The 22,009-nt window shown below is 38.8% G+C and overlaps 1 protein-coding gene across 6 annotated transcripts in view; it reads right to left on the reverse strand.

The window, feature by feature from the left end:
• Nucleotides 1-22,009, reverse strand: part of ZMYM2 (zinc finger MYM-type containing 2) — a 126,411-nt gene that overhangs the window by 77,175 nt on the left and 27,227 nt on the right. For 5 of the 6 annotated variants that reach the window (XM_037745594.1, XM_037745595.1, XM_017548206.2 and 2 more), the window contains 4 exons: nt 13,984-14,840; nt 3,746-4,031; nt 2,002-2,167; nt 342-554 (listed from right to left, as the gene is read on the reverse strand). In XM_037745594.1, coding sequence (XP_037601522.1) covers nt 342-554; nt 2,002-2,167; nt 3,746-4,031; nt 13,984-14,830 — 1,512 coding nt within the window. In that variant the 5' untranslated portion in view covers nt 14,831-14,840. The remainder of the gene's footprint in view (nt 1-341; nt 555-2,001; nt 2,168-3,745; nt 4,032-13,983; nt 14,841-22,009) is intronic. The other variant, XM_037745596.1, reaches the window with a different exon arrangement.

Below are 22,009 nucleotides of genomic sequence, written 5' to 3' on the forward strand. Positions count from 1 at the left end.
ATGGAGTTATATCCTGATAAACCCATTCTAAGTTGAAAATATCTAGGTCAAAAGTACATTTTAACACATTTCCAACCTACAATGGGTTTATCCAGACTTAACTCCATCATTATATCGTGGAGATGGCCTACCTCAAATGAATACTGAAATACAGATGGTCCCTGGTTCAGCTTTAATGGTACAAAGCAATATGCATTCAGCATGCTCCATGATATAACAATAATAATAAAATTAAATGAAATTCTAAGACAAATCCGGTTAATAAACACTGTTAGAGTAAAACTATTACAGCACTTTCAAGGACATTCTAAAGAATGCCCAATTTTTATTAGAACAATTACCTGTTTGTATTCACTGACACAACTTTGACAGCAAAATCTTTTCTGTTGGCCATCAATCACCAGAACATTATTTCCAGCACCTTTACTGGGCAAGTACTCTCCACACTGTTCACAGCAATTCATTATTAAACCATTGGCCATTCTATATCTATTAAAGCAGTGGTCACTGCACAGCTTATGAGTCATATTTTTAAAGCTGACTTCATGGCGAATCTAAAAGAAAAATAAACAAAATCTTAACAAAACAGATCAATCTGATAAGTAGCTACATAATAAAGCATTCTGAATAGAAACAAAGATGTCTCAACAAGCCTTGTTTGGAGAAAAGAAAAAACAATGCACTTTTGTTTTTAAAGAGATAGGGTCTCACTTATCACCCAAGTTAAAGTACAGCGGCATGATCAAAGCAAACTGTAGCCTCAATCTCCTGAGCTCAAGCGATCCTCCCACCTCAGCCTCCCAAGTAGCTGAGGCTACAGGCACACACAACCATGCCTAATTTTTTTTCTTTTAGGTAGAGACAGGGTCCCACTATGTTTCCCAGGCTGATCTCAAACTCCTAGCCTCAAGTGATCCTCCCACCTTGGCTTTCCAAAGTGCTAGGATTATATAGGTGTGAGCTACCAAGCCTGGCCCCATCTCATAATTTTTTAAATTGTTTTTATACACACAGGAACATATGTATGGCACTGAAAAATGAAAAAAAAAAAAAAAAAAACCATCAGTGACATCACTACAAACTTCTCTAGAGGCATCAAAAGATGATAGAAAACCAAGTTTCGGTAGTGGTGATATTAAACTTCATAGACTGAAAATTTTTAGACTAATTTTTAAAAACTATAAATAAAGTACAATTCTCTAGAAAAATGAGGAGGGGAGAAACATCATAAATAATTCAAATGAGGTATATATACTTTGTATTTAATACAATATTAATAACGTGAAGATACCAAAAAATATTCCCTCCGATTGTTCTACTTCTCAGCAAAATTACTTGCAGTATTTCTTGTGTAGTCTGCCTACATAAACATATTTAAAAGACAAAAATCAATCCCAACACTATGGTTTTATCTGTAAGTGCTCCCAACCTCAGGCAAAAAAAAGGCAATTTATACAGCTATTTTTCCTAAATCATCCTATGGGAGAATCAGATTACGTAAAAAGATAGTTGTTGTAAGATAAGATCCTGTGGGAGAATCAGGTTAAATAATAGGATATTTATAAGATCGTTTTTATATATATTCATTTTTACGGAACTATATACTGATAAAAGGCTATCTAATAGCACTTAAATGAAATTTAAAATATTCCTATTTGGGCCAGGCGCAGTGACTCACACCTGTAATCCCAGCACTTTGAGAGGCCAAGGCAGGTGAATCATGAGGCCAGGAGATCAAGAACATCCTGGCCAACATGGCAAAACCCTGTCTCTACTAAAAATACAAAAATTAGCTGGGTGTGGTGACACGTGCCTGTAATCCCAGCTACTCGGGAGGCTGAGGAAGGAGAATCGCTTGAACTTGGGAGGCGGAGGTCACAGTAAGCCAAGATTGAGCCACCACTCCACTCCAGCCTGGCAACAGAGCAAGACTCCATCTAAAAAAAAAAAAAAAAAAATCCTATTTATTAGAACTAAATGATAAAGTGTAAAAATACAAACCTCTGTTAGTTTACCACAGATTGTACATCTTGATTTATTTAGAGCTCCTTTAGTAGGATTCTGTTTGTCTTCATAGAGAGATAAACAAGATGTACTACAGAATTCCTGGAAGGACTCACTTGAATCCACTTGAGCAACAATGGTTCCTTTCATTGTAGTTATATCTCTGAAAAATCAGAGATACAAATTAAAATTCCATTTTAAAAGAAATCAAATATAATAGTAATAAGTGACAGTTTTTATTTCTACAGGCTAAATCATGCAAATCAAACATCATTCTTGGATCCAATAAATCATTTTTACTATTTAGACATTCTTGATAATAAAATAAGAACTCTTAAAAATAAAGACTGAGAAGCAAAACTATTTTATACTATTAAATCCTTGTCACTACCCAATTTGTTTTTAAATTCACTAAAAAGGATTTCAAATATTGGGAAAACTAAGAAAAGTTATTAGTTACATGGAATTAATGTTAAGGACTAGTATACTGAGGTATAACCTGTTCAATTCCCTCCCCTGGATAAGTAGAAAGCATGAGGTATCCGGGTCATAGGACTATGGCATACATTCTAGAGGAATTAACTAAACTTAAATATACCCACCCACCCCATCCCCAAATAACTTCCCCCACTATTAACATGGCTTTCCAACTGTAAATAGAAATGTTAGAAAATGATAATATGTTGACTTTTCAAGTTTACCTTTTATTCTGATATTCAAGATTCTACACTGCAGTATTTAAGTTTACTACTGCAAAGCAATGTGCATTACAATTGCTTTAGTATTTGAGTTTATTAAACATGTACAGACCATTAAGCCCTTTCTAAAATTCAAGATCTAAAAATAACTTCACAGAATTGAACTGCTCCAAGATACGGTACAGAAAGGCTTCACCTTGCACATAACATACCATATTCCAGCTATTTTTAACCAGTGAAGCCAGATCAAAAAAAAACAGAAAAAGAAGGCTGGGCACAGTGGCTCATGCCTATAATCCCAGCACTTTGGGAGGCCAAGGTGGATGGAGCACCTGAGGTCAGAAGTTCAAGACCAGTCTGGCCAACATGATGAAACCTCATCTCCACTAAATACAAAAATTAGCCAGGCATGGTGGCGGAAGCCTGTAATCCCTGCTACTCAGGAAGCTGAGGCAGGAGAATTGCTTAAACCCAGGAGGCAGAGGCTGCAGTGAGTTGAGATTTGCACCACTGTACTACAGCCTGGACTACAGAGCAAGATTCTGTCTAAAAAAAAGAAAAAAAAAAAGAAAAGAAAAAACAGAAGAGAGGAACCTGTCTTTCTAAGGCTAGCTAAAAACTGGTACCTGAGTCTTGAAATACTATTTCCAATGAATTAATGTTCAAAACAAATACATGTAAAATCCAAAGACTTGCCAATTTTATAATCTTGATCTGAAGATAGTGTAAAATTTAATCAATGTTAATACAGAGTCACACATAAACTGCTTAGCATTTTTATTTGGCCAGAAGAACAAAATTCTCTCATTAATCATGTAAATAAGTATGTATTGTTACAAAATCAAGGCATCCAATTACAGACAAAATTAATTATAAGGACCTATCATCAATGCCTATCCAAACAGGAAGCCTTTTATCCATGTGTCACCTGGACTTGATAAGGGAAGTTTCCAAATGTATTACAAATCTGAGTTTCACTTTTCTTAAAATTTTATAACACCAAAATTCGACTATACAGAATTATGTTGAAAGGTAAACCTTACTTTTTACACATAACACAGAGTTTCTTTGGAGCAGGCTTGTGAGAGAAGGAAGAAAGGCAGGTGGTCGAACAAAAGAGGTGAGCTGATCCTTTTCGTTGATAAGCTGTCTGGCCCTTCTGTAAAGGCTTTTTGCAGTTTGCACAAGTGACTTTAACTGGTTTAGTAGGTTGCTGTTGAGCAGAAGGCTGGAAAATCTGTTTAGGAAGTGAGGCCACTGGTGATAAAGAATCCACTCCTGGTTGTTTCTGATTACGGGGAAATGAAGCTGATTGGGAGATCCAAGAATCTTAAAAACAAAATGCACAAGAAAGAGTAATAAAACAAGTGTTTGTTTATACATATGAAAATTTGTATCAGAGAAATATTAACTTTCCATTTTGTACAAGTTTAAGATGTTAATAGAACAGCAATGCACTAGAGAGGTACACAGCACAAGTTCTGGAGTAAGGATGTCACAGTAACAATGCACCATGTTCTTAAAAATTGTTAATATTAGATTTTAAGTGTTCTCACCACAAACAAATGGTATGTCAGATAACGCATAGCTCAATCTAGCCACTCCACAATATGTATCTACTTCAAAACATGTTGCACACAATATATACAAATATACACGTTTGTCAATTTTTTTTTAATTAATTTTTTTTAAAAAAAGTTCACATTCCAGCTCCATCATTTATTTACAAGATTGGGGAGCTACTTAAACTGTGCCTTACTCTTCAGAGTGCTTGAGATGGTATCAACCTCATACTAATGGTAAACATTAAATGAGGTAAGACACATAATAAAGCATAATAACTAGCATATAGAAAGCATTTAAAATGTCACTATTCAGCAGAAAGTATTCATGTATTTACAGAATATTACTTTAGGCAAGGAACATATGTATCAACATTGAAGAATAATAAGCCAGGCAAGGTGGCTCACGCCTATAATCCCAGCACTTTGGTAGGTGGAGGCAGGAGGATAATGAGGTCAGGAGTTCGAGACCAGCCTGGCCAACATGGTGAAACCCCATCTCTACTAAAAATACAAAAAAATTAGCCAGACATGGTGGTGGGCACCTGTAATCCCAGCTACTCAGGAGGCTGAGGCAGGAGAATCGCCTGAACCCAGTAGGCAGAGGTTGCCGTAAGCCAAGACAGCACCATCACACTCTAGCCTGGGCAACAGAGTGAGACTCTATCTCAATAATAATAATAATAATAATAATAATAAAAATCCTAACTAGAACCTTTGACAAATGTAACACAAGTCTAATAAAGTTTATAATTATTTCTAAAACAGGTTTTTAAGAACAGCTTTTCCATATGTATGTTTAGCTTCATGGCCTTTAAATATAACACATAATCTCACAGGAAGTAAACAGAAATGATGGAATTAAGCCAATTTATACAGGCATAGCTCAGAAATATTTCTGGTTCAGTTCCAGATCACTGCAATAAAGCTAATACTGCAATAAAGCAAGACACAGGAATTTGTTTTGGTTTAACAAGAAATGCTATGTTTACACTATAATGCAGTCTATTAAGTATGCAATAGTATTATATCTTTTAAAAACCTATATATCTTAATTTAAAAATGCTTTATGGCTAAAAAATACTAATCATCTGAGCTTTCAGCAAGTTGTAATCTTTCTGCTGGTGGAGGGCCCTGCCTCAATGTTGACAGCTGCTGATTATCACAATGGTGGCTGTCGGTTGGCTGTGGCAAATTCTTAAAATAAGACAATGATGTTTACCCCATCAATGAACTCTTCTGCTGTTTGACAGCAGTTTACCCACAGTAGAGCTTCTTTCAAAATCAGAGTCAATCTTCTCAAACTCTGCCACTGTTTTATCAACTAAGTTTATGTAATACTCTAAATCCTTTGTTGTCATTTCAACAATGTTCACACTATCTTCACCAGGAACAGATTCATCTCAAGAAACCACTCTATTTGCTCAACCATAAAAAGCAACTCTTCAACTGTACAAGTTTTATCACGAGATTGGAGCAATTCAAGCTCATCTTAGGCTCTTTTTTTTTTTAATTGGAGACAGTCTCGCTCTGTAGCCCAGGTTGGAGTGTGGCGGTGTAATCTTGTCCCACTGCAACCTCTACCTCCTGGAATCAAGCAACTCTTGTACCTCAGCCTCCCAAGCAGCTGGGATTACAGGTGTGCGCCACCACACCTGGCTAATTTTTATATTTTTAGTAAAGACAGGGATTTACCATGTTGGCCAGGCTGGTCTCGAACTCCTGGCCTCAAGTGATCGATTTGTCTCATTCTCCCAAAGTGCTGGAATTATAGGCACGAGCTCCATGCCTGGCCTCAGTCTCCCAAAGTGCTCAGATTATAGGCATAAACCTCCATTCCCGGCCTCATTCAGGTTCTACTTCTAATTCTAGTTCTCATGCTGTTTTCACTACATCTACAATTACTTCCTCCACTAAAGTCTTGAATTCTTCACCATCATTCATGAGGCTTGAAATCAACTTCTTCCAAACTCATGTTAATACTGCTGTTTTGGCCAGGAGCAGTGGCTCATGCCTGTAATCCTAGCACTTTGGGAGGCCAAAGCAGGAGGATCAAGAGGTCAGGAGTTCAAGACCAGTCTGTCCAATATAGTGAAACCTTGCCTCTACTAAAAAAACAAAAATTAGCTGGGCATGGTGGTGTGTGCCTGTAGTCCCAGCTACTCGGGAGGCTGAGACAGGAGAATCGCTTGAACCCAGGAGGTGAAGGTTGCAGTGAACCGAGATCATGCCACTGCACTTCAGCATAGGCAACAGAGTGAGACTTCATCTCAAAATAAATAATAATGATAATAATAATGCTGTTTTGACCACCTCCCATGAATTACAAACGTTTGTAAGGGCACTGAGAATGCTGAATCCTTTCCAGAAGCTTTTTAATTGACCTTCCCTAGATCCATCAGAGGAATCACTATCTATGGCAGCTACAGCCTTACAAAATGTATTTCTTAAATAACAAGACTTAAAAGTCGAAATTACTACTTGATCCACAGGCTGCAGAATGAACACTGTGGTGGAAGCAGGTATGAAAATAACATTCATCTCTTTGTACATCTCCATGAGAGCTCTTAGATGACCAGGTGTATTGGGCAGTAGTATTTTAAAAGGAATCATTTCTGCTGAGCAGAAGATCTCAACACTGAGTTTAAACTATTCAGTAAACCACACTGTAAACCTAACTGCTGTCATCTGGGCTTTGTTGTTCCACTGATAAAAAACAGGCAGAGTACATTTATAATTCTTAAGGACTCTAAGAATTATTACCATTATTACCATTCTTAAGGATTTTCAGAATGGTAAATGAGCACTGGCTTCAACTTATAGTCACTAACTACATTAACCCCTAACAAGAGAGCCAGCCGGCTGTTTTATCTACACTGAAAATCCATTGTCTCATGTAGCTACCTACATCAATTATCTTAGATCTTCTGGAGAACTTGCTGCAGCTTCTATGTCCGCACTTGTAATTTCATCTTGCACATTTATGATATGGAGATGGTTTATTTCCTTAAACCTCATGAACCAACCTTTACTAGCTTTAAACTTTTCTTGTTTCCTTATCTCTCTGAGTTCTCATAAAACTGAAACACAGTTTGGGTCTAACTCTAGATAAGGCTTTGGCTTAAGGGAATGTTGTGGCTGGTGTGATGCTCTATCCAGACCACTCAAACTTTCTCCACGTCAGCAATAAGGCTGTTTTGTGGCCGGGCACAATGGTTCACACTTATAATCCCAGCACTTTGGGAGTCTGAGGCAGGTGGATCCCTTAAGCAGTTTGAGATCAGCCTAGGTAACATTGTGAAACCCTGTCTCTACAAAGAATATTTTTTAAAAATTAGCCAGGCATGGTGGCACATTCTTAAGGTCCTAGCTACTTGGGAGGCTGAGCTGGGAGGATCTCTTGAGCCTGTAAGGCAGAGGCTACACTGAGCCAAGTTCAAGCCACTGCACTCCAGCCTGAGTGAGAGAGTAAGACCCTGCCTCAAAAAAAAAAAAAAAAAAAAATGGCTATTTCGCTGTATCATTCCTGTGTTCACTGGAGTAGCACTTTTAATTTCCTTCAAGAACTTTTCCTTTGCATTCACAATTTGACTGTTTGGTGCAAAAGGCCTAGCTCTCAGCCTTTCTAGGTTTTTCAGCATGCATTCCTCACTAAGCCTAATCAGTTCTAGCTTTTGATTTAAAGCAAGAGAAGTGAGGTTCTTCCTTTAACTTAAACACTTAGCAACCATTAAAAGGTTATTAATTGACCTAATTTAAATACTGCTGTGTCTCAAGGAATAGGGAGGTCCAAGGAGAGGGAGACTTAGAACACGCACATTTATAGATTAGGTTCACTCTCATATGGGCACAGTTTGTGGCACCCAAAACAATTACAATAGTAACATCAAAGATCACTGATCACAGATCACCATAAGATACAACAATAATACAAAGGTCTGAAATATTGAGAGAGTTACCAAAATGTGACACAGAGACAAAAAGTGACCACGTGCTGTTGGAAGGGTGGCACCAAAAGACTTAAAATTTGTGTCAAATGCCAATTATCTGTGAAGTACAATAAAACAAAAGCACTATAAAATGAGGTACACCCAATCCAACGTCAAATTGCTCTACCACTGCAAAGGTTCAGCACAGCACAGTACTGAGGTGTGATAACTATTAATGCTAGAGGACATCTTTTCTCTTCCAGGCTAAGCTTCTTTAGTACTCAGTAGGAAGTCTCCAGTTTGCTGCACTAGTTCCTGTTCTGCAGGCCTCTCATGGTACTACTAATACCATAACCTATCTTCATTTTGCAAGTTTTCAGGTTACCACTTCTAATTTCCACTACTTTGGTCTCTCATAAATTTTTTTCCTTTCTAGTTTCTCCTGAATTTTCAACTTCCATATATAAAAACTGCCCTTCCATAGGAAAAAAAATTAACTTCCTTGCACAGGAAGTACACAATATAACCAGAGCTTGGGAACACTTCTTTACCACTAAAACTTTAAAAAGGATTTTTCGGTTCTGATCCATTCCTAATGGTTTCGAGGGGCTATTCAGATGTTACCCGACTCTGTAATATCCCTTAGTTTAAAATATCCCTATTCAGATTTTACCTGTCTCTATAACACTCTTTAGTTTTTAAAAAAAAAAAAAAAAAACCAAACTTTAATTAAAGAGTACATTCTGGAATTCTATCATCTAGCTGTCATCACAGTAACGGACCAGTTTTAACAAATGGGTAAAAATATAATCAATGAGAAAGAAAATCACTAGAAGAACTGGTAATTCCATCTTATGAAGGGAAAAAGGCCTCCAATCAAAAAATTATTTTTGAACATATCTGGGAAAAAAAAAAAAACAGCTCTTTCCCACACAAATACTGATGCCTCAGAATTTCCTATTTTGTAGACTTGTCACTTGAATACATAGTTAAAGGAATGTATTGAAACTTAAGGGCATCTATTGCCTTGACATTGAAAAAAATGGTGCTTCTCTATTTTCAATTTACATTTGCCCTAGTTTTACATTTTTGTTTCCTACAACATTAAAGAAAAAATTTTAGAAATAGAAAAGACCTAATCATTTTGTCTAAACCTTGAATTTCATACAAGGGACTTCATGAGAGGATAGCTGGTATATAAATAGCCAAGATTTTATAACTCTGCATCTATTATTCTCTATTACAAATAAAATCAGCATATAAATGCAGAGCCAATTCATATGTCTCTTTATGTACAGTTTTTCTGAAGACTAGCTTACAGAGTTTGAGTAAATAGGAACACAATTCTTAGGATGACAGGATCTCTATGATCCAGTTATATTCCTAAAGAAATAAGTATTCCAAGATACATATACAACAATTACTTAAGTAGGAAAAACTGGAACTGAGCTAAACAGCTATTTTAAAACAATTTGAGCACATTTAAGTGGCAAGGTTACAATTAAAGACTAATATACAGCTCATAACAGTATAAATTACTAAGAGCTTTCTAAAAAACATTATGACAATATATTTCTGTACATTAAAAATGCCCATACAAACTCACACATACATTCACATATATACATACACACACTCCTACCTACAAGGGGTTTTAGAAGTAATAAGAATTTTTTTTTTTTTTTTTTTGAGATCGAGTTTCACTTGTTGCCCAGGCTGGAGTACAAGGGCTCAATCTCAGCTCACTACAACCTTTGCCTCCTGCGTTCAAGCGATTCTCCTGCCTCAGCCTCCCTAACAATTGGGATTACAGGTGCCCGCCACGATGCCCAGCTAATTTTTTGTATTTTTAGTATAGACGGGGTTTCACTATGTTGGCCAGGCAGGTCTCGAACTCCTGGCCTCAGGAGATCTACCTGCCTCAGCCTCCCAAAGTGCTAGGATTACAGCCGTGAGCAACCACTCCTGGCTGTAACATGAAATTTCAAAACTGGTAATAAGGGACATATTTAATACCACTATACACCAGGTATGTATTTTTAAACGAAAAATCGTTAGGGGCATGCAAATCATATTCTGTAGCCCATTAATTTCACTTGTAGGAGCATACTCTAAGGAAATAATCAGGAATGTGAACAAGTATTTCATCAAAGACCTACAATAGCAAAATATGGAAAACAACGTAAAAGCCAAATATGGGAATGATACAATACCCATTGGAGCCATTAAAACTTATATAAATATTAATGGTATAAGAAAATGCAGTGCAATATTAAGGGAGGAAAAAACAGAAAACAAAACTACACAGATCTGCATTTCCACTAGGTTAACAAAATACAAAAAAAAAAAAAAAAGCCACTCCAAGCATTGACAGTGGTCATCTTTACTTAGAAGGACTATGAGTGGGTCTCACTGTGTTGCGCAGGCTGGAGTGTGCTGGCCGTTAACAAGCACCAGCACACAGCACAAGTCTCCAACTCCTGGCCTCAAGGAACCCTCCCGCTTCAACAGCTCCACACCGCACACCATCAGGTTCCACTCTCTTTATTTTCTTTTCTTCTTTTTTTTTTAAGACATGGTCTCACTCTGCTGCCCAGGCTATATGTAGTGGTGCAATTACAGCTCACTGCAGCCTTGATCTCCCAGACTTAAACTACCTTCCGGCTTCAGCCTGGCTAGTTTTTTTTTTTTTTTTTTGCGAAGGAGTCTCACTCTGTTGCCCAAGCTGGAGTGCAGTAGTGCAATCTCTTCTCACTGCAACAACCACCTCCCAAATTCAAACAATTCTCGTGCCTCAACTTCCCAAGCAGCTGGCATGTATCACCATGCCTAATTTTTGTATTTTTAATCGAGATAGGGTTTGGCCATGTTGGCCAGGCTGGTCTCAAACTCCTGACCTCAGGTGATCCATCTACCTCGGCCTCCCAAAGTTCTGGGATTACAGATTTAAGCTACTACAACCTGCCCTAGCCAGTTTTTTTTATCTTTAGTAGAGACAAGGTCTTGCTCTTTTGCCCAGAGGCTGGTCTCAAACTCCTGAGCTCAAGCGATCCTCCTGCCTTGGTCTTCCAAAGTGCTAGGATTACATGCATGACCCACCATGCTTGGTACCACCTCTTGTTTTTAACTATAGATTTTCCAAGCAGTCTTCAATAATCAGACATTACAAATAAGAAAAATAACTGGCATTCATAGAGCATTCTACACTGCCTAGATTTTAGTCACTTCACATTATTCTCCACAATCCCACAGAAAGAGGTATGTGAGAGACAGGCAGATACACACACACACACACACACACACACACACACACGAATTGGAAGAGACGTGAAAGAAACAGACATCCACAGACGTGTCATGAAAAAGTTACAGAGTTCTGTTTTTGAGACAAGGTCTCACTCTGTCACCCAGGCTGGAGTACAGCTTCGTGATCTTGGCTCACTGCAACCTCAGCCTCCCAAGTGGCTGGGAGCACAGGTGCACACCACCATGCCTAGGTAACTTTTGGTATTTTCGGTATTTTATATTTCTTCACCAGGTTGTCCAGGCTAGCACAGAGTTCTTATAACTTCCACATTTTTAGTTTTTTTAGTTTTTTTTTTTTTTTTTTTGAGACGGAGTTTCGCTCTTGTTACCCAGGCTGGAGTGCAATGGCGCTATCTCGGCTCACCGCAACCTCCGCCTTCTGGGTTCAGGCAATTCTCCTGCCTCAGCCTCCTGAGTAGCTGGGATTACAGGCACGCGCCACCATGCCCAGCTAATTTTTTTTTTGTATTTTTAGTAGAGACGGGGTTTCACCGTGTTGACCAGGATGGTCTAGATCTCTTGACCTCGTGATCCACCCGCCTCGGCCTCCCAAAGTGCCGGGATTACAGGCGTGAGCCACCACACCCGGCAACTTCCACATTTTAATGTTTTCACAGAACAAAGCTGCTCATAGCAAACAATTTCAAATAGTAAAGAAATCTATCAACTTTCAAAAAAAAAAAAAAAAGGTTGGGGGGAGATGCTGCGTAGAGTGGTTCACACCTATAATCCCAGAACTTTAAGAGGCCAAGGCAGGCAGACGCTTGAGGACAGGAGTTCGAGACCAGCCTGGCCAACATGGTGAAACCCCATCTCTACTAAAAATACAAAAATTAGCTGGGCATGATGGCGCACACTTATAACTCCAGTTACTAGGGAGGCAGAGGTTGCAGTCAGCCAAGATTGCACCACTGCACTCCTGGCTGGGCAATAGAGCTAGACTCTGTCTCTAAAAAAATAAATAAATATAAACACAAACATAAAAAGATATTGCTTGATATTTATGCCTCTGAAAAATAAAAATAATTTAAAAAAATTTTTAGAGTAATAAAATGCTAACTGAAAGCTAAAATCAGATACACGGTCAAAAATAAACATGGAATCATCAAATTGTATATATCAAATATATATACAGTCTTTTGCAAGTCAATCATACTTTAAAGTGATTTAAAAAAAAAAAAAAGAACTGTATGTTTGGCTTTCTTCAAACACGAGAAAAATAAAAACTTGGCCAACGCTTAATAAAAAATAAAATGGCTGGGCATGGTGGCTCACACCTAGAATCCCAGCACTTTAGAAGGCCAAGGCAGGAGGATTGTTTGAACCCAGGAGTTTAAGATCAGCCTGGGCAACATAGTGAGACTCTGTCTCTACAGATAACTTTTTTTTTTTTAATTAGCCAGGCATGGTGGCTCACGCCTGTAGTCCTAGCTACTCTGGAGGTTGTGGTGGGAGAATCACCTGAGCTCAAGAGGTCATGGTTGCAGCAAGCTGAGTTTGTGCCGCTATACTCTAGGCGACAGAGAGACCCTGTCTCAAAAAATTAATTTATTTATTTAATATAATAAACACAAGAAAGGAGACATAAATCTAAATGCAGCCGGGTGCAGTGGCTCATGCCTGTAATCCCACACCTTTGGGAAGCTGAGGCAGGTGGATTACCTGAGGTCAGGAGTTTGAGACCAGTCTGGCCTGGCCAACATGGTGAAACTCCGTCTCTACTAAAAATATAAAAACTAGCCATGTGTGGTGGTGGATGCCTGTAATCCCAGCTACTTGGAAGACGGAAGCAGGAGAATCACCTGAATGCAGGAGGTGGAGGCTACAGTGAGCCAAGATTACGCCACTGCACTCTAGCCTGGGTGACAGAGCAAGCCTCTGTCTCTGTTTTAAAACAAAATCTTTTGTTTTAAAACAAAAATCTAAATGCAACTTCTGTACAACATTACACTGTTCTTTAAGTGTGCTATTATATTAATCTTTTTGTTCTCTCTATATTAAAACACTAGTAAAAATCTACTAGCAAAAAGTAATACATGACAAACAAGATACTAAGTTATCACACTTTGTTTCTTTTGCTTTTGAAATTTAGAGATAGGGGGTGGGTCTCGCTATGTTGCCTAGGCTGGTCTCCAACTCCTGGGCTCCACCCACCTTGGCCTCCCCAAAGTGTCGGGATTACAGGGGTCAGCCACTGTGCCCAGCCAAATTATCAGACATTGGTGATGAATGTAAAGAATATTTTTTTCTTAAACCCTTTAGACATAAAATTACTTTATAATTAACTTTCTAGTACTCCACAGAAAAATATTATATATGGTTTTACAATTCTTATTAAAATTCCAAACTTAAGATAAAAGTCAATATAATTAATATATTGCACATGATGAAACCAAACAAGGTAATACCAGCAACCACAAGGAAAGAGGCAGAGGCCAAAAGCTTAATTCATTTACATGAGGTAGCATATTTCTTACTGCTTACCAGGATTATGATGAGTTGCAGATTCTCCATTCTGAAATACGTCCCCTGCGACATTCATTCTACCAGGATTAAAAGGTCCTACTCCAGTCTTGGTCTGTGAAGTTAAAGATGGGGTGTATGTTTGTATATTAACACCAAAACTACTTGACTGCAGTCCGTTAGAGACATCTCCCAAGTTGGTATTCTGCAGTGATGTTACATGTGTAATCATTAAGTTCATATCTCTCCCGTCAGTATTTTCTAATTGGCCATCATTCACAGAGCTTACACCTGTTTCTAAAGTTGTAACATTAGCAATCTGAATTTCAGAGTCTGGTTCTGTGGTGATACCACTATTACCCATTCCTGCATTTACCTTACTTCTTGAAAAACTGGAAGTGGAGAAATCCACATCATTGGTTCTGTTTTTAGTCTCAGAAGGTCTTCGTTCAATAAAATTGGAGGAATTCTTCTCTTGCCCTTGATTTGTTTCCATGTCCTCTTCATCATCAATGACAATTGTCTCACTTACACTTCCCTTCTGAGATGCCAACTCTTTTGAGGAAGGAGTAATTTTAGAATCATTTCCTTGTAGTTCTTCATTTTTTGATGATGTAAAAGTTATGGTTCTTTGATCAGGTACCACTGGTACAGAAGGTGGGGGAGGTTGTACAGGTTCGATAAAAACAACATCATCATCATCTTCCACTGATGAGTTCTGAAACTTATTAGATCTAGACACTAAAGGATTAGGTGGACCACTAAAGGAGTTTCCTACATTCGTGAGACTAGTTGCCATGGCCGTACTCCCTAATAAAACAGGAGTCTGATCAGTCAATTCTAATCCTCCCACTGAACTTGTGTCCATGCCAAAGAACCTGTTAGGAAGATAGAAAAAAGAATTAAATTGTCAGTATGACTTTTTATGATACTCTAACTGAAACCACTGATTTAAAGGGTACTTTTATTTTATTCTTATTCTAAATGAAGTGATTCTTGTCTAACATTCAGGAAAATATATGATATCCACTCTGGGATCTCATTCATTAATCATTTCACATAGCTTACATGTTAACTTCTGCAGGGTAACAAGGAAGGTAATTATCCAATTTTCAGTAACCATATGCAATATATTCCTCCCACCACCACCATCGCCTCTTTCCAGGGTACACTATTTACTCCATAAACATTAAAAATATGAATAAATCCTCCCATACATCTGAACAGGAAAAAAAAAAATTCAAAATCTGACAAAAAATAATCACTTTAATATACACTTATCCCATTTATTCACTGTATCATATAAAGTCACATTCTGTAATCCTTAATTTCCCTTACCTCATTTTTTTTGGGGGGGTAGGAGGAACAGGGTCTCAGTCTGTCACCCAGGCTGCAGTGCAGTGGTGTGATCATGGCTCACTACGGTCTCAACTTCCCAGATTAAGGTGATCCTCCCATTTCCAAGTAGCTGGAACTACAGGCCATTGTCACCACACCTGGCTTTTTTTTTTTTTTGGTAGAGACGACATCTCTTTATGTTGCCCAGGCTGGTCTCAAAACTCCTGGGCTCAAGAGATCCTCTGACCTCAGCGTCCCAAAGTGCTGGGATTACAGGCGTGGGTCATTGTGCCTGGCCACCTTATCTTTTTTTGACCCATTTTTCTCATATTCTGTGGTTTCCATTAATTGTACAATTAAATCTTTCTGAAAATTTTAATATTTCTTGACCCTATCCAGAAAGTGTAAATTCTTTTTTTTTTGCCAGGCACCAACTGTGTGCTTTATATACCAGTAGCAGGCTGAATAAGCTGAATAATGGCCAGCAAAGATATCAGGTCCCCATTCCTGGAACCTATAAATGTTATCTTACATGGAAGAAGGGAGTTTGCAGATATGATTAACCTTAAGGATTTTTTTTTTTTTTAAAAACCTTAAGGATTTTAAAGCAAGATTACATGGGATTACCTGGGTGGGTAACAAATGCACTCACAAGTACTCTTAGACAAGCAGAGGGAGATTGCAGGTAAAAGAGAAGGCAATGCAACCATTGGGAGGCTGAGGCAGGCGGATCACTTACACCCAGGAGTTTGAGACCAGAACGGGCAACATGATGAAAATCCATTTCTACAAAAAAATATAAAAATTAGCCAGGCATGGTGGCAGGTGCCTGTAGTCCCAGCTACTTAGGAAGCTGAGGAGGAGAATCATTTGGGCCTGGGAGTTTGAGGCTGAAGCGAGCCATGACTGCACCACTGCACTCTAGCCTAGACTACAGAGTGAATCCCCATCTCAAAAAAAAAAAAGAAAAGAAAAAAAGAAATTCTGGCTTACAGATGCTACCTCTCTTGCCCAAGTCACACAACTAGGTTGAATACCCAAGTCTCTAAAACTCAAAAGTTTCAAACTCATCATTCTGCTATATTTAACTAATATTTTCTAAGCACCTACTATATGCCAGGCTGTGCTGAAGCCAAAGAAAACAGCAGAGTTAAGAAGATAACCTCAGGCCAGTAATGGCTCATACCCGTAATCCTAGCATTTTAGGAGGCTGAGGTGGGAGGACTGCTTGAGCCCAGTAGGAGTTTGAGACCAGCCTGAGCAACATAACAAGACCTCAAACCTACTAAATATTAAAATTTAAAAATCAGCCAGTCATGGTGGCATCCGTAGTCCTGGCTACTTAAGAGGTTGAGGCAGGAAAATCACTTGAGACCAGGAGTTCAAGGTTGCAGTGAGCTATGATTGCGCCACTGTATTCCAGCCTGGGCAACAGAGCAAACCCTGTCTCAAAAGAAAACACATACAGAGAGAGAGAGAAAGAAAATTTCTAGAACAAAGTTATTGAGCAAATGGAAATGAGACAGATCATGGGCACGGGTGGTAATATCACTCATTCTGAACAAGAATCACTGGGGGCAAAGTGCAAGGGGAACTAACTAGAAGGGGTAAAACTGAAGGGTTAGATGATAGATTAATTGGCAGAGAGGATGACTAGGAAGTTCAAGTGGCTTATATACAGTGGTTTGGCCTAATTTTCATAGAGTGTATTATCTGAAAAAATTAGGAGATACTGGCTATGTAGTTCTTAAAGACTGGTTTAAAAACACTTATTTAAAAGAGCCTCTGAAAGAATAAAAAATAAACTAATATGTATTGCTTTGATTTACAGATGACAGTGGTAGAGGCATTTTTCACTATACATCTTGTAGCATTTTCTTAATTTTGAACCACATGATTTATCACTAATTTTTTTAAACTAAATTTAAAAAATTTTTAAACAGAATAATGGAGAGTGAAGAGATAACTAGTTTGGTGATCAGAGAACATCTCTTTAAGCAAGTAACATTTACACTGAAATATGAACAGACAAGAAAGATTCAGCTGTGAGAAAACTGGGGAAAGGATATTCCAGGCAAAGAAAACAGCTTCTGCAAAGCCTAGGGGGAATGAAGTCGGAGAATCCAAGCAGCAGAATAAAGCTAATGTGGTAGACCAGAGTAGGAAGCAAAGAGGAGAATAAAATGAGATAAACAGGCACAGAATAACATATCAAGGCCAACAAGCTAATTCATTAGTACAAAGCACCTAGTATGCACAAGACACTTTCTAGGCACATGGGAAAAATCAGTAATCAAAACAGGTAAACAGCCCTGCCCTTAGAAAGCATTAATTCTAAAAGTAAAAGTTTGGATTTTACTGGAACAGGAAACACTGCCATGTTTTCAGCAAAGAAGTGACATAATCTAAGGTTTTAAACATATCTCTGTGGCTGCTATGTGAGAATAAGAGGGAAAAGCTGGAAACAAAGAAACAAATTAGATGGCCACTGAAATGGTCCAAGTGACAGATAACAGTAGCTGATAAATGGGTGGTGATAGGAGATAAGAAAAAGTGAACAGATTAGGATATTTTAAAAGGTAGATCTCTTACTGACATGAAAAAAATCTACAAGGTACACTAATGACTTTAAGAAGTTACAGAACGCTCATGGAGATAGAGTAGAAAAACGCTTAGTAAAGGCTGGGAAGGGTAGTGGCAAGTTGGGGGGTTAACCAAAAAAAAAAACCAGAATAAGATCTACTATTTGATAGCACAACAGGGTGACTATAATCAATAATAATTTGACTGTACATCTTTAAATAACTAAGAGAATAAATGGATTATTTGTAACACAAATACTTAAAGGGATACTCCATTCTCCATGATGTGATTATCACACATTGCATGCATGTATCAAAACATTTCATGAATCACTTGAGGGCAGGAGTTAGGCATGGCAAGCATGGCAAAACTCCATCTCTACAAAAAATACAAAAATTAGCTGGGCATGGCAGCACACACCTGTAATTCCAGCTATTCAAGAGGCTGAGGTATGAAAATTACTTAAACCCAGGAGGTGGAGGTTGCAGGGAGCTGAGACTGCACCACTGCATTCCAACCTGGGTGACAGAGTGAGACTGTCTAAAAAAAAAAAAAAAAAAAGAAAGAAAAGAACCAAAAACCAAAGAAGCCAAAACCAGTTATGTTCACTTTAACTATCAAAGTTACTTTTAAGTAATAGCATTATTTAATTATCAAAGTACGCAATCTAGCCCTTTAGTTTATATATACTGTATTATTCTCTGACCACTAAGGGTCTCCATTAAACCAAGTTCTAGTGTCAGGAGGGTACTTTCCCCCACTCAACAAAGAAAGAAAAATGAAATATTTTCAATAACATGCAATAGTTTACAGAATACCAAGGTCTTCTTTTATTCTCACGTAACTTTGACAATAACCCCTTTGAGTTAAAAAACAGAATTTTTTTTCTATAATAAAATAGTAACTCACACATTAATTAAAATTGCCCAAGGTCCCAAGACAGCACAGAATTCAAACACTATGCACAGAGCTCAATTTCTGGGTTTTTTTTTTTTTTTTGAGAAGGAGTTTCGCTCTTGTTACCCAGGCTGGAGTGCAATGGCACAATCTCGGCTCACCGCAACCTCCACCTCCTGGGTTCAGGCAATTCTCCTGCCTCGGCCTCCTGAGTCGCTGGGATTCAGGCACATGCCACCATGCCCAGCTGAATTTTTGTATTTTTAGTAGAGACGGGGTTTCACCATGTTGACCAGGATGGTCTCGATCTCTTGACCTCGTGATCCACCCGCCTCAGCCTCCCAAAGTGCTGGGATTACAGGCGTGAGCCACCGCGCCCAGCTCAATTTCAAACCAGTCTCCATTCCTCTCAGAGCAAGGGCTACATGTCTATCTGTTGTCAGGTGAAAGACATGCTGAGATTGGAAAATGGGAAAAGATACATTTACAACTGCTTTGGGCCGGGCGCTGTGGCTCAAGCCTATAATCCCAAGACTTTGGGAGACTAAGGCAGGAGGATTGCTTGAGGCTCTCAACTCAAGACCAGCCTGGGCAACATAATGAAACCTCGACTCTACTAAAATATAAAAATTAGTTTAGGCACGGTGGCTCACGCCTGTAATCCTACCACTTTGGGAGGCTGAGGCAGATGGACTGTCTGAGCTCAGGAGTTCAAGACCAGCCTGGCCAACATGGCGAAACCCTGTCTCTTATAAAAACATATATATGTACACAAAAAATTAGCCAGGTCTGTAGTCCCAGCTACTGGGGAGGCTGAGGCACAAGAACTACTCGAACCTGGGAGGCGGAGGTTACAGTAAACCCAGATTGCACCACTGCACTCCAGCCTGGGAGACAGAAAAAAAAAAAAAAAATTAGCCAGGCATGATGCCGTGCACCTGTAATCCCAGCTACTCAGGAGGTCAAGGCAGGCAGGTTGCTTGAGCTGGGAAGTTCAAGACCAAGCCAGGAAACATGGCAAAATCCTGTCTCTGTAAAAAAATTAGCCTGGTATGTGGCATGTGCCTGTGGTTCCAGTTACTCAGGAGTCTGAGACAGGAGGATTCCTTGTGCCCAGGAGTGGGAAGCTGCAGTGAGCCAAGACCGTACCACTGCACTCCAGCCTAGGCAACAAAGCCAGACTCTGTCCACAAAAAAATAAAAATAAAAAAATAAGAAACGAAAAAGGAAAGGGAAAAGGAAAAGGAAAGGAAGAAAGAAATGGATAATTCTATTTAAAAGCTTAACCCAGCACAACACTATAGTCCCAATTATACAGGCAGGGGAATCACTTGAGCCCTGGAGTCCAGCATGGGCAACATAGGAAGACTGCCATCTCAGAAAAAACAAACAAAAACAAACAAAAAAAGAAAGGTGATTATTTGCTTTATCCAAAGACCTACAAACCACTACTCCATATCCTAAGATATTATTTTAAAAATTAAAATATAAACATCATTAAGACAGTTCCTTAATAAGGAAAGCTTTCTTATAGCAAAAATAAGATATACTAAGGAGAAAGTTTCAGATATGTGCTTTAGTTGCTTTTTGGCTTTTTTCTTTTGGAGACAGAGTTTTGCTCTTGTTGCCCAGGCTCAACGATGTGATTGATCTCAGCTCACCGCAACCTCTGCCTCCCAAGTTCAAGCGATTCTCCTGCCTCAGCCTCCCGAGTAGCTGGGATTACAGGCATACGCCACCATGCCCGGCTAATTTTGTTTCTTTAGTAGAGACGGGGTTTCTCCATGCTGGTCAGGCTGGTCTTGAACTCCCAACCTCACATGATCCGCCCACCTCGGCCTCCCAAAGTGCTGGGATTACAGGTGTGAGCCACTGCGCCCAGCCCTTTACTTTTAAGTAAACTTGAAAATAACTTTTCTTAACATTTCCATTACAGAAAGTTTTAAAAATTGATGTATACTGAATAACATTTTCATTCAAAATTATAACTAACTCAATTAAAAATTTTTTTAATACAAGTACTGTCATTCAGTGATAGCTAATATTTCCTTAATGCTTATTATGGGCCAAATATTCATGTCAAACACTATAGCAACCCCTTGAACTAAAATCATAATTCTCTCAATTGTACAGATTTTTTTAAATCCTCAACAGTTAAGTAAGCTGCCCAAAACACAGCAGTAAAATGGTAGAGGTCAGGACTTAAATATTCGCAGCTATTAAGCAAAATGAAATTAAGTATTAAACAATAATGTAAATAAATAATGTGGCTTTTTTTCTTTTCTTGAGACAGAGTCTTGCACTGCCACCTAGGCTGGAGTGCAGTGGCACTATCTCAGCTCACTACAACTTCTGCCTCCCAGGTTCAAGCAATTTTCCTGCCTCAGCATCCCGAATAGCTGAGATTACAGACGCATGCCACAATATCCAGCTAACTCTTTGTATTTTTAGTAGAGACAGGGTTTCACTTCATTGGCCAGGCTGGTCTTGAACTCCTGACCTCATGATTTGCCCACCTCAGCCTCCCAAAGTGCTGAGATTACAGGCATAAACCACTGCGCCAAACCAGTGCACCCAGTCACAGCTCTTATTTTTTAAAAAAACACAGCCATTCAATAAAATAACCAAATCAATATTCAAAATACCCAAGTTTCAAAAGGAATAGCAAGTCCAAAGTACTATGCCACAATGGGATTTAAAAAACAACGAATGGGGCATGGTAGCTCACACCTGTAATCCCAGTACTTTAGGAGACAGAGGCAGGCACATAACTTGCATCCAAGAGTTAAGAAACCAACCCTGGCGACAGGGTAAAATCCTGACTCTACAAAAATTAGCTTGCCGTAGTGGTGCACTTCTGTCGTCCCAGCTACTTAGGGGGCTGAGGTGGGAAGATCACTTGAGCCAGGGAGGCAGAGGTTGCTGTGAGCACAGATCATGCCACGACACTCCAGCCTGGGCAACGGAGTGAAACCCTGTCTTAACAACAAAACAATGACGCTAAACTTGTAGCTAACATTCACCTGTCATAAGGTGCTGATCAACATAATGATTTTCTGAGAAATGAGGTAACAGCTCAGCCCATATCTACAGATGTTATAAAATGCATAGGCTTTAAATATATATGTTATTTGGCTCCTTTGTTTTGGCATATTTGAAAAAGAAGAAAACCACTTCTGGGGCAGAAAAACTAGAGCTGATTTCACAGTTCCCTCTGGTGGCTGCTATG

The sequence above is a fragment of the Cebus imitator genome, unplaced genomic scaffold (genome assembly GCF_001604975.1).
Source record: "Cebus imitator isolate Cc_AM_T3 unplaced genomic scaffold, Cebus_imitator-1.0 Scaffold204, whole genome shotgun sequence".
Classification (NCBI taxonomy): domain Eukaryota; kingdom Metazoa; phylum Chordata; class Mammalia; order Primates; family Cebidae; genus Cebus; species Cebus imitator.